This window comes from Gracilinanus agilis, chromosome 5 (assembly GCF_016433145.1).
Source record: "Gracilinanus agilis isolate LMUSP501 chromosome 5, AgileGrace, whole genome shotgun sequence".
NCBI classification, from domain to species: Eukaryota; Metazoa; Chordata; class Mammalia; order Didelphimorphia; family Didelphidae; genus Gracilinanus; species Gracilinanus agilis.
Genome location: NC_058134.1, coordinates 22473604 through 22487889, shown reverse-complemented (window position 1 = coordinate 22487889; position 14286 = coordinate 22473604). Strand labels below are relative to the sequence as shown.

Here is a 14286-nt window from a genome sequence, read left to right as displayed (position 1 = left end):
ATGGGATGGGGAAGGGGATGCCAAAGGTTTGGGTCACCATTTTCTGAGTGATAAAATGTTTGAATGGGGGTGGCTTTTTAGAGAGATGCTGGGAAGACAGGCTAGTTGAATGTCTGGGGTTAGGCTGCAGAGAGGAAGGATTGTAGGGTATCTCTGAAGATTTAGTTTGACTTTAGCATTAGTAGGCTTCATTTCTTCTTGATACTTCTGAGCCTACTTTTGCCTTGAATTCTGTGGAAAAGAGATAGGGGCATGACTAGGGTCTAGCTGAGTTTCTATAGGCTGTTATATTTGACCCCTTGAATTCTGTAATGCCCAAACCATCACAGGGGCCATTTTCTATTTCTAGCGCAATTAATATGCAATAACTTATCATGGCTGTGATAATGGCCACTTCTTATGACACCCTCTTGAGGGTCTTCTTTTGTGTATTTGCTCATAAAATAAATGAAGGGCTAAATATATATAGATGCTGTGTATAAATATACAGGTATCATGTTCATATTCAACATACATACTCATACTAATCTAATTATAGGTATGTTTTCAGCAGCTAGGCAAAGTACATCAAGTCTTCATTATGTTGTTATATTTTGTATCTAAAAGGTAGCCATTATGGAAAAATTCTCTCTTGCTTAATTATTTTTTAAAAACCCTAAAAGCTGGCAGGATGTCTCAGATAAATTATGTAGTTGAATTGAAGGGCTCTCACTTGTGCTAAAAGGACAACCACCCACTCTCCCCTTCTAATATCAGAGCTGTATTAGAAGTATTATCACAAAAAGTTGAGAAAGCATACATTTTATTCCAAACTTTGGGGTAAAATGGTTAAATGAGTGCTGCAAATAGACAAATATTAAATGTTAAAGATTAGGACTATTCCAAAAATATATATAAGGCTTTAAAGCCAGTCTTTTTTTTAATAAGAGAAAAATAATTAACTACCAGTACCAGTAATTAGTAGGAAACTGTCTGTTTCCTTTGCTGTCAATTATGACATGTGAAAAAAAGCCAACCCAAGGAAAACTGTTGTGTCTTTAACAGAAAATCCCTATTGTTCCTGATTCCTAATCTTTAGACTAGCCTAAGACTTAGATGGCAACTACTTCAGTAAATTGCATGTTTAAAATTTTGTATGATCCCACAAACCTCTGACATGGCCAATATTTTCTCGGATACAAAAAATTCTAGAGTAATTCTATCCATATCTCCAGTAACTTATTAAGGCATGCAACTTAGTGATGTAATGAATGAAAGGAGTAAATGTTTCATTTTATTACAGTTTTCATTAAGCTTAAGTGACTTAGCTTCCGAAATATTTGAGAGTCTTCTTTATTTAACCCAGTAAATAGGGTTAATTTTCTTGTATGATAATAGAAATACTGTAGTGAATCTAAACTCAAATCAACAGGTGTTTGAATGCTGATACAAGAATACTTTTAAGCTAGTGATGGTTAAGAAATTCACAAATTTATTCATAATCTATAATAACCTAATTTGTTTCCCAGTATTCCAGTTCCTTTTAGCCATTAGTGAATGCAAATCTGCTGAAATTCTTCAGTATTTGCCCTAAGTCAAAGCTTTAGTGGAAGACTCATTTCCCAACACTAGCACGAAGGTCGCTACTAGGGGTGCAGAGAAATTGTGGATATGTGTGGAGAGAAGTGGGAATTAGGGTAGGGATTAAAGAGTTAATTAAATTAGATTAAAGCTGGAAAACATTACAAGGAAAATGAATTTTTTTTTTATTAATTTGACATTTGCTATCAAAATATAGGCAGGAAGAAAAAAGATAGAACATATTCTTAGATCATGCCAGCCTATTGTATAGATAGAAAACTACTCCCTAAGTTTGTCCTAGCTGGCATCTCATTTTACATGCCTACTTTGCACTATGGAGGGAGACAGGAGTAAAAAAGGTGTGGTGTATAAGGGGAGGTGTCTCTCTCTGGGTTGGTGAGGCGGTGGAAGAACACTCTTGAGCAAGAGCTCTGGTGCCAGCTGTGCGCTTAAGGGTTTTTTTGGCAGGCTTCCGGATTTCAATTTAGATATTTAGCTAAGTGAAATTTTCTGTCCCTTTCCCTTTTTTTCTATATCTCCATTTTTATTAAAACTTAGAGCTACTAACAGATTCCTGACTTGAAAGTTAATTTTATAGATGGCGATTGCACTTTTTAAAAAATTAATATTACATTTAATAATTTTACTTTCATTTATTATATTATTGAGTTGTTTATTCCCTAGACATGTTACACACATGGTTCGGAAGTTCATTAGTTCTTTTAAACCACTCAAGTACCATGGAGCAAATTCTCCATCAAATTTGACAAATGCTTTTGTGGCCCAGTGTCATGAAAAATAATGACTTAAAGACAAATGAGAATTTGGCTCTAAATATGTTTGAAAATTACTTGTTTTTGGTGTTGTATGAGTGCACTCTTACAACAATGAACCAATATGTGTTTTGCATGACAAAAAGAAAAAAAAGAAAATTACTTTTTAAATGTATTTAAGAAAAGTCAGATGCTTGTGACTTCTGGTGTGCTGTTGCTGATTTAAAGTTCTTACCAAGTTAAAGCAATGGATAGTTTGGTCAAGACTAGGTCTGTGTTTTCTATGACAAAATTGTTCCAGCTATAACTTTTTAGCAAAACTGACTAGCCATGTCTCTGTACACAGATACAAAAGTCTTGGAATTGAGTTGAAGTTAATCATCCAGCTGAGTAGCAAGTTGTGATGGAACAATTTACATTAGTCTGAGGAGTAGTACATGCTGACTGAATGTAGACCTACACAGAAAGGCAAATAAATGTTTTACAGATTCTAAATTTCTTGGGGTCAAGGGATCCCCAAAGTGACCATCTACAGTACTTACCATCTTGTTTCTATTTGAGACCTTGGAAGATAAGACATAGGATGGTCCTAACTCATTTCATGTAATTGGGAGAGAGGAGTATGGTTTAAAATTTCCTGAGAAATAAATGTTTAATGGAAGGCAGTGTGCTGAATATGAGAACCACTTTGAACCCTATAATCAACTCGCCCAACTATTTTCACTATTTTATCTGCTGCCGTGCAGTAGACAGAATACTTCTATCTGTATTCGATAGCTGAACTTGATGTAATCTGACATGTTTCAGAAAGGGGGGGATGCCTGTCAACTCTTGTAGTTGTAGAGTCTGAGATACTGAATTGAGAGTCAGGAACAGGGTTCTAATCCTGCCTCAGACATTTCTTAGTTGTGCTCTTCTGGATAAATCATTTTAACCATCTTCTAGGGAAACAGGAGCTACTGTTTAGTAATAGTGATGTGAGCTCTTATATGTAGGTTTGGCTGAATGAACTGAAGTGACCCTTTTTACTTTTTGGGGTTAATTCTGAGGCCCATGTGCTAAAGGTCACTTTGGTGGATGATACTATTTACTAATAGATTTGGACACCAATTTGCATCTTTGAGAAAAATGTATTTTTTGTTCTTGTCTCATTTACTAGATGGTGAACAACTGGATTTACTCTAGCCTGGCCTCTTTTAACCTAGATTAAGCTAATCCAAATGCCTGGTTTAGGTTGAGTTAACCACAGGATACGTGAGTTGACAGATCTTATTTCCCTATCTCATCCAACAGGTTGTCTGGCGTCATTTGGTGGTTCGAGAGTAGGTTTTTCCCCAGTTGCAAGACACACAGAGCTCTGTAGGAGTGTAGCCTGTGGAGTTTTATCAAATCCTCATGGTGGGGGAGGGTAGTTTGTCTTTTCCCTTGTGGTACAATTCTTCCAGTCTAATGAACTGTCAGATCTCTTGAGTGTTTGGTAAAGCAGATTGGACAGTGACTCGAAGATGGAGTTTGGGGGCAGGGGTGATCATATTTTGAGCAATAGCCATAAAAATCAGTGTTTTTGACACTAGTCTCAGGGAATCAGACCTCATATGTATGTAGTGAAAATAAATCTTTACCAGATTCACACAAACTGGGGTAAGGGGCTGTAAGTGGGCTGTTCATTTCTTTTACGGAAGATGGGGTGAAGTATGGGACAAAGGGAGAGATGGGCCATGATGAATTGGAAGAGAAGGAAAGCAAATGTTAGTTGGAGAATATATGGAAGGGGGTGGAGATTCCTGTATAGATGTGATTTTGAATCTTACACAAAATCCTAACCATTTGTTATGGCAACATTTCAAATTGGAAAGAAAACCCAACCAGCTTTTTTCTCTTGGTACTTTTGTCTGTTGCTGTTAGACGTGACATGTTGGCATGGCAAGACAAGGTAGAAAACTGGAGAAGACAGAGGTTCTTTGCCTTCTTGTTCATAATGAATGTGTGGGCTTCCTGGGAAAGAGGAAGAAAGGAATTTCAGGCCTTGCCACCAATTACATGACTGACTTCTGGACTCAAAATGGGCTTGACAGTTGCTAGAAGTTTGAGGCGAGAGTGGCCCACCAGCTGTCAGAAGAGTCCAGGCCAGGCGTTTCACAGCATGCTTGACATGAGACTTGGCCAACAGCATTCATATTTCCTCTCTACAGAGGGTGGGGAAATCTGCTTTCTCAGCAAGAAGCCCTAGAGCAAGCATCCTGGAAATATTTGGGCTTGAAGCGGCAACCCCAAAAGTAATATTTTTATGAAGTGGGAAAATTTCATCAACCAATAATGTTTATTAATAAGTACCTAGTATGTTCAGAGTATTGTGCTAGATGCTTTGGGGTTACAAAGAAAAATTAGGCTCATTGCCTTCCCTCATGGAAATAGTTCACATTCTGCCACAATATTTACTGTAGGGCAGCAGTTCATACTCACCCAAGGAAGGTGGAAGCTGGGAATCATCACAGGAGAGCTCCACTTTGTTGGCTAAGCTTACTGCTAAGTTTCACTAGAAGCAACTTTGGGAAAATAGTGTCACTTGCTTCTCAGAGTCCCAAGCCCAGGAGTAGGTGGGGTTTTCCTCTTTCACTCTGTGATTTTGGCAGCCGAGTCTTTGCCCCTTGGGGACCAGAAACAGGTTCTGACACAGTGAGGCAGGGTCTTTTATGCTGTCTGTGCCCCATATTTCCTCCAATTCCTGGCAGCTGTAAGAAACTAAAATTCATTTCTCACCTAGGGAAATTCCAGTTTTTTACACACTCATCAACTCTTCACAGAATGTGGTTTAAATAGCATTTGCTTTAAGTATTACATTATTGTTCTTAGTGATTATAGTCTTTTGAATCCAGAAGTCTGAATTCTTATTTTTCAAAATCTAATTGATATTAGTATCCTTCACCAGGTAAAAAGGGATTACTGAGAAGATAGCAAAATCACAGATAGCCAAGGGTGCAGTTCCTCCTTTACTACCCCAAATAAGCAAGAAAAATGCTTCCAAATGGAGTAAATACTACAATAATGAAAACAGTTATTTAAAGAATCCTGAGCAAGATGATAAGAACAGCTGACCAGCTTATTCCCTCACCGTTTTCAACAGCCTGCAGCTGCTCAGTATAACCTGGGTGGCCCCATGTGCCTTTGGAGATCACAGTCAGTTACTGGCTTTTGGAGTTAACCCCATTAGATAGATTGAGATCTGTGTGTCATGCCAATGTCTAGACTTGAGAGGAAGGACAGGCCACTGTAGAAGAATCTTAAATCCAGGGGAGAAGATTGTGGAGTAGAGAAGAACCCAGAAATTCTGGCTTAATTGTAGGTATTAGAAATAGCAGCCAGCAGAAATGAGAGAAAGACCTTCTGGCTTCTTAAAGTTTCTCCTCATCAGTTTCCCTCCAACTTCATCCTCCAATGCCACTTCATAAAGTGATGAATCCCCCACCCCCACCCCCCAGGTCAGCTTAGGAACTGAAGAAAGTCAGCTGCAGAGAAAATCATAGAACCCAGAAGAGTAAGAATTGGAAGGAAGGAAAATAGGCCCATCTACTAGGGTCTATCATTCTCCCTGCAGCACTATTCCAACACTTCCACCTTGCATATCAAGGACCACAGAACTTACCTGACCTCTGATATGAGTGATAGGAGAAGGCTGGGGTTGGGAGTTGTGTGGGTAGTGGACGAGGGGAAAGTGGGCAAAATAGAGGCAGGTATACTGAAAAGAAAGGATTAACAGACACATTTCTATAGCAAGGTCCCTAAAATATTCAGCAGTGATGGATCAAGATGTAAGAGTCCACCAAAAAAGGAGAAATAAATAATCAAAGAAAAAAGTTGCTTCATTTAACTAATACTTCATAGTGAAAAAAAAAAAAGGGAGCCAACAACTCCTGAGTCAATGCCTCCTGAGAAAAGAATTACAACAAGTTTAGCCAAGCCTCTAAAACCAACAGTATGGAATACAGTTGTACTATAAGAAATGATGAACAGGAAGATTTCAGAAAAACCTGGAAAGGCCTACATGAACTGATGCAAAAGCAAAGTGAGCAGAACCAGGAGAACATTATATTCAGCAATTGCAATAATGTATGATGACAATTTAATTTTACATTTAAGTGAGGAAAAAAATAAAGCATCACTGAAGGGAGGGAAAAGCTCCAACGTGTGTCAAAAACAAAATCAAAGAATTGAGTGGAGATATCCAAGATACTGTTATTATCTGTGAGGGGGAGAAGGGAAGAAGGTAGAAGGAAGGATGGATGGGAGAAAGGGTAGAGGAAGGGAAAGGAAGGTAGCGGTCCCAGCTCAGGTAGGGAGAGATTGACCAGAGCTCTTCAGGGGCTCCAATAAAAGATCAGAGAGCAACTTAGGATTTAGAATAGCTAGGTTTTATTTAAATTAGAAGGGAAAAGGTTAGGTAGTGAAAAAGCGTCTTGGGGTAGAGAGAGTCCAGGATCAGAGAGAGTCAGCCAGCCTCCAGTCTTGAGAGAGCAAAGAGTGAAAAGGCAGCAAACTTTCTCTTTTATACTTTCTCCAACACCTCCCACAAAGGAAGTGGGAAGTGGGAGGTGGGAGGTGTCAGCGAAGTTGTAGCAGGGAGTCCTGGGAGTAGTCTTCTAGGGCTTAACAATAATTTTAAATGTCACATTCCCCTCTGTGATCCTTTGGGAGATCAGTCTCCCCAATGGATCATAACAAACATAAATAAATTTACAATGACAATAAATAAAGGGTATATATATATATATATATCAATACAAGGAGAGAATGGTAACAATTTTTTACAATATGAGGAAATCAAATACTTGACGCTTCTTTTACAAAAAAAATTCAGGGAGCAGTCCTTTTTGACAACAAAATATATAGATACATAAAACAAATGCATTTAAACAAAACAGATTAATTTAACAAAACAAATTAATTTTAGTAAGACAAATGAATTTAAAACCCCCTCAAAGTTCAAAATTTTTGCACATCCAGTTGCTCTCTTAGGCCCCTGGATCAGCATGCGTTCTCCATGTGGTCTCCACGAGCATCTCCATTTGATTCCAGGAGGTAGTAAATCTCTTTGCCTAAAATAACTTAAACTCTTCATATGAAATAAAAACACCTTCCCCCCTGAGGAGGATAGAAAGAAATGATGAAATCACAGAGGGATGTAGAGATATATATATATATGGCTGAGGCAGGAGGCATATGAATCACTGCCAATCAAATTCATCAGAAAAATTAACACAAAAAGGCCAAATAACTAGTGGATGAAAAATTCTAAACACCCAATCCTAAATTTTATATGAAAAAAGTTCTAAAGAAAAAACAAAGTCATACTAGGTCTTTGAATAATGCCCAATCAAAGTAATCCATGTCCGATATCATTCACTTACCCACTTAGCAGCCAGGACCACAGTCAACCACCATAGTAAGAAATTTAGAAAAAGGACTATAGATTTGTATTTATTGGTCTGATAATTAGGTCATTTCTTCTTTCGTTGTGTCTGACCCCCATCTTGAGTTTTCTTGTTGAAGATAACTGGAGTGGCTTGCTATTTTATTCTCCAGTTCATTTTACAAATAAAGGTTAAATGACTTGCTCAGGGTTACATGGCAAGTAAATGTCTAAGGCCATATTTTAACTCATAAAATGAGTCTTCCTAATTTGAAATCTATTGCTCTATCCACTCAAAGTACCTAGCTGTCCCATCTAAGATATAAGGACAGAAATTAGAACCCTCCTGGAAGTAATACAGTTTTAAAAGAGTAGAGAATTTAGAATAAAAACCAAGCACTTCAAAACAGATTTTCATAAAAAGAGAACAACAGAATGGGAATGCAGTAATGAAAGGAAAATTAACTGAAGAAATTTAGAAGATGTAATTGAAAGAATACATGAGAACTGTAAAAAAATAAGAATGTGGACCTTGGAGTGCATATTTAAACTAAGAATGATAGGTCTATTAGAAAATAATTAAAAATAAAATTTGAATATCATGTTTTCAGAAGTTCTTACAAGGAAGATGCCTGGAATTTACTGAAAAATAATAGCAAAATATAGTGAGAGAATCAGCAAGATACCAAGAAATCTCAGCATAACTTGTCAAGAAACATTGTAGTCAGACTTTGTAACATCATAAAACAAAAAAAAAAAAAAGATTTTACAGACATCCAAAAGAAAACCCCTTTTACCAGAAAAATAAGAATGACAGCACATGAAAAAGTGTTCTAAATCCCTCATAATTAGAGAATTTCAAATCAAAATAGTGCTGAGGTACTACTTCACACCTATCAGATTGACCAATATGACAGTAAAGGAAAAAAATAAATGTTGGAGGGGTTGTGGCAAAATTGGAACACTAATGCATTGCTGATGGAATTATAAATTAATCCAGCCATTCTGGAAGGCAATTTGGAATTATGCACAAAGGGTTTTAAAAGAATGCATACCCTTCAATGCAACAATACCACTACTGGGTTTGTACCCAAAAGAGATAATAATGAAAAATGTTTGTACAAAAATATTCATAGCGGCACTGGTTGTGGTGGCAAAAAATTGGAAAATGAGCAGATGTCCCTCAATTGGGGAATGTGACATATTTTCTATTTTAGAAGAGAAAGAAAATGAAACCTGTAAACATGGAAAAATATTTTTAAAAAGTAAAAAAAATTAAATAAACAAATAAACAAACAAACAAATAAATAAAATAGGGATGGCATAGGACTACCATTTTTTTTAAGACCTTCTGTCTTAGAATCAATACTAAGTATTAATTCCAAGGCAGAAGAGAGGTAAGGGCTAAGCAATTGGGGTTAAGTGATATGTCCAGGGTCATACAATAAGAAATATCTGAGGCCAGATTTGATCCTAACATCTTTCATCTCTAGGTTTAGAGCTACCTCACTACCCTGAATTGCTTTCTTTTTAAGAAAGCAAAAGAAAAAAAAAATCTGGCACTCAAAAATAATGCATTCTGTAAAACTGAACCTAAGAAACAAAATAACTTGATGCTTGCTGAAAGGGAAGAGGTTGAGACACTCTTAAAGAGCCAACATGTCAACCTGTAGAATCAAATGAGTATAAGAAAAACACATAGCAGAGACTGAGATGAAGGGGAGAAAAGACATTACTGTATATTTAGTGAAAGAAAACAAATTTGACAAATATAACCTTAAACATAAATGGATTGAACGTCCTAGCTAAAAAAAAGAAGAAAATAGTGATTAAAAAACACCTTAAGTTGATGTCTAAATGAAATATATGTAAAAGTGTGAAAATGAAGGAGATTTAACAAAATCTGTTTTCTTTCAGACTACTCTTTTAAAAAGGAGTTACAGGGGCAGCTGGGTAGCTCAGTGGAGTGAGAGTCAGGTCTAGAGATGGGAGATCCTGGGTTCAGATCTGGCCTCAGACACTTCCCAGCTGTGTGACCCTGGGCAAGTCACTTGACCCCCATTGCCCACCCTTACCAATCTTCCACCTATGAGACAATACACCGAAGTACAAGGGTTTTAAAAAAAAAAGTATTAAAAAAGGAGTTACAGCCATGATTTCAAATAAAGTGACAATAAAATCAGTGATAACCAATTAAGACAAACAAGTGAACTACATTGTCTTAATGCCTGATAAGCCTGATGCTATAGACAATGTAGGAAAAAATCTTTTAAGCTTTTTAAGAAAATACAGTCTAGGGGATTTATATAAAGATATTGATAGTAACACTGTAAATAGTAGAATGTAATATTCTTTCCTCAGAGGGTTATTTAAAAACCATCAGAAAGATAAACAAGAAGGAAAATATAGACATTACTGAGAAAGTTACATTTTACAGATCTTTATTGACTTCTAGATGAGAATACTAAAAAAGGCATATATTTTGCATCCTTTGATAGCTTTATGTGCTCAGACATAAAGGAATCATAAATATAAAATGGCAGAAAGTATAGATGTGTACACCATAGCATGATAAAAGTAGTGCATTAGGAAATATACGCAAAAGAAACAGACCTAATGAAGACTAAATAACATTAAGGCGTGGGTGAAGAATAAATTAAGAGATACAATAAATAATTGTATAATAATAAGAAAGCTTATGGAATGCAGTTAATGCAGTCCTTAGAGGTCTGAGGTGTCTGAAAAATTAATATTTCAAATAATATATTCAAACCAAGGAGAGATAAAGTAAAGAATGGTCATTGAAAACCAACTCATAAATGAATATTGTTGCAAAATTTTTAAATAAAATTCTCACAGGAAATTGGTACAGGAATGCAGTGGTATCTAGAAAATTATTCACTGTCTACATAAGATTTTTACAAATGAGAACAGCATGATTATTTTCTTTGCTAGTTAAAAGACCTTTGACAAAATAAAGTGCTTATTTGTTTAAAACCCTTTAAAACTATATAGGGTAAGAAGGCACCTTTCTTTACTGTTATCTAAAACCAAGAACTGACTTTATTTGCAATGGAAAAAAATATTAGAAACTTTCCCAGTACAAACAGGACTATGATAGAAATGTTTATTGTTATTTGACATGGTTTTCAAAATGTCTGCTATAGCAACAAGATGAAAATAAATTTAATGGTATTAAAATTGGCAAAAGAGGAGATGAAATTAATCCAATTTGCAAGTGACTTGCTAAAGTTTATCTAGAAAATATCAGAATTAGTGAAGATAGTTATTGAGATGATTAATAACAGCCTCTGCAAAAATAATACTATGCAAAAATCATAAAAATCATTTTATTTTTCATTGATTTTCTTATTCTCTTCTATTAATTCTATTCAAAATAGCTACAAAATTCATGAAATATCTAGGACACAAACTGTTTATAAACACAACCATAAAAAATACTTTACAATAAAGGATTTAAATAATTGAGGACAGATTCATTATTGATATTTGGGCCGTGCTATTATAATTAAAATGACAATACTATTTAAATTAATTTACAAATATAGTGCTATATCAATCACATTACCAAGTGAATACTTTATAAATCTAGGCAAAACAATGACTATTTATTTGGAGGAACAAAAAATCTAGAATTTCAAGGAACATAATGAGAGGAAAAAACCTGAATGAAATGGGCATAGTATTATCATAATCAACCTATCATTATTTTTAAAACCCTTACCTTCTATCTTACAATAAATACTGTATATTGGTTCCAAGACACAAGAGCAATAAAGACTAGGCAATGGGGGTTCAGTGACTTGCCCAGGGTCACATATCTAGGTAGTATCTGAATTTGATTTGAACCTAAGACCTCCTATCTCAACCTGGCTCTCAATGCACTGAACTACCTACCTGTCCCCCACTCAACCTATTATAAAGCAGTAGTTGCCATAAATTTTATAATAGTTAAAAACAACAACAGACAAATAGATCAGTGGAACAAAGTCGATAAGCAAGAAACAGTAGCAACTGAAAATAGCTCATTGTCTATGGACATAAGAGCATAAATTACTAAGAATTCCTTTTTGAAAGGAACTCTTGGGGAAAGCGTTTGGGAAAAAATAGGTTTACACTAACATTTTATCTCATGTAACAAGAATTTACAAAATATATACTCAGCCTGAATATAAAAGCATCAAAAAAATTAGACAATAGGTCAAAACACATTTCCCCACTACAACTAGAGAGATTCTTAACCAAATAAGGAATAAAAGATTTTTAAAAAGACAATTTTGGTTACATAAAATTTAAAAGCTTATTTCTCTAAGGTCACTGAAATTAGAGTAAAAAGAAAAACTTGACAGTTGAATCAAATATCAATTTTAAAAAATCTAATTTCTAAAACATATAGGGAATTGACACATATGTAACACCAAAGTCTGTTCCCTAATAAACAGTCAACAAATATGAAAATTTTCAAAAGAAGAATTGCAAAAAGCAGACAACCATTTGAAAACTTGCTCCTAATCACTAATGATAAAGGCACCTTAAATTGGAGATTTCACCACTTACCTGAAAATTTTCAAAGATGACTTAAAACAGGAACATTCCATGGTGGAGAAGATGTGGGAAAGATAGTTATATATTCATTACATGGTTGGTAGAGCTAAGAATTGGTCCAGAGGTTCTGGATATAAATGACAGGCATTTTTTAGCAGTATGTACCAGGGATTATGCCTACGTTCTTGAATATCACTGTAGGCCAAAGGAAAGGCAGCCCTTTTCCCCAAGGAGTTTACATTTTAACAGAAATGCATCCAGAGAAGCTGAAAGGGCAGAGGTTCCAGTAAGAATTGACCCATCAGAGGAAGGGATGGAATGATTTTTCAGGATGAGAAAGTTTGTTGGGTCATGATAGAAAATGAATTCCCAAAGTTAACTAAACTGTTAATATTTTCCCAGACATCCCACTTTGTGGTAGCAAAGAATTAGAAGCGATGGCGTGTACCACTCGTCTCCTATTTACCTAGCTTCACAATTTCAGTCATCCTCAACTCTCCCTTACTTATTTCCAATTGTCAGATCATGTTCATTCCACCTCCACATCTTACATCCACCCCTTTCTCTCCATTCACCTTCTCCACAGTCACCTCCCTATTTCTGGATTTCGACATCTCCCCCCCCTGAATTATTGCAATAGTTTAGTCATCTCCCTGCCTCCTTTCTCCCTTCTCTAATACATCCTCCTCACATCTGCCAAAGTGACTAAGGCATATCTGACCATATCACTTGCCTCCTCAGCAAGCCTAGCGGCTTCCTGTTGCCTCTAGGATTAATTACAAAGTTCCCAGTCTGGCATTCAAACCCTTTTCAATCAGGATGTACCTTCCCTTTCTGTGTCCCAGTCAAACTGGCCTCCTCTCCTGATCCCAGGCCTCAGGGAATTCTCCCACCCCAGCATAGTACTGCTTAGAGGAGTTTAGAAAGGGAAAGGTTTTCAGCAAGCTCTACCATGGGCTCAGTTCTTTGCAAGACCGCACCTGCCCAGAAAGGAATAAAGTCTCCTTCCAGGACAATAAAATGGTGGCATCAATAGAAGCCCCTTCCTCATTCCTTACTTAGGAGGCCATGAATTATAAAACTTTTTTTAAGTAGGCAGCTCTTTGGTCATTACATTAGGTTGAAACCCAATGAGAATTTGTATTTTTTGAAAAATATTTTGAAGAATTCTTATGGAGGCAGCTAGGTAGCCCAGTGGCTAGAGCATTAAGGCTGAGGTCGGGAGGACCTGGGTTCAAATATGGCCTCAGACACTTGTTAAATGTGTCACCCTGAGCAAGTCTCTTAACTCCAGTTGCCTAGCCCTTAGTGTTTTCTGCCTAAATCAATACTTTGGATTGATTCCAAGACAAAAGAGAAAGATTTTTTTAAAAAAGAATGCTTAATGGTGATTTATAAAACATATGTAGCTGAAATGTGCCAAGGAAATTGGTTGTAAGCCTTATAGTTTCTTCTGTTTGTTTTATTCCCCAAAATAAATTATCCCAGAAGCAGGTTTTATACATTTTTTACATCTTACAAATCTGAGCCCTTTCCCTCTCTTTTTGTTCCAGGTGCTCAATCCTTGCTTGTAGTGCTTATGTGGCCCTGGCCTTGGGTGACAACCTCATGGCTTTGAATCATGCGGACAAACTGCTCCAGCAGCCTAAGCTGTCGGGATCTCTTAAGTAAGTTGGATTGTATTACACATAATTAAGTTATTTTCTTTTGGGATATTTTCTTCTCCATACCCTTTCTCCAGCCAATGAAATTTAACTTGAGAGGATTTGTGTCTTCGGTGTGTGGCACTTCCCCTGTGAAGTGGCCTGGCCCTGGCTGGGGAATGCGGAGGTGAGTCCTGGTTCTGCCACTACTTGTTGTTTCTTGAGCTCCCTTGACATGGGCATGGCTGTGAAGTAGCAGGGCCACACAGCTCCAGACCAGTGAGGAATATCTAGCATTGGCTGTTTAAAATCAGTCATTTCTGTGAATGTGTATGTC

The 14286-nt window shown here is 36.5% G+C and overlaps 1 protein-coding gene across 2 annotated transcripts in view; it reads left to right on the top strand.

Moving 5' to 3' along the window:
* Positions 1-14286, top strand: part of CNOT10 (CCR4-NOT transcription complex subunit 10) — a 78057-nt gene that overhangs the window by 49731 nt on the left and 14040 nt on the right. For both annotated transcript variants that reach the window (XM_044679645.1, XM_044679644.1), the window contains exon 14: positions 13860-13973. In XM_044679645.1, the coding sequence (XP_044535580.1) occupies positions 13860-13973 (114 nt within the window). The remainder of the gene's footprint in view (positions 1-13859; positions 13974-14286) is intronic.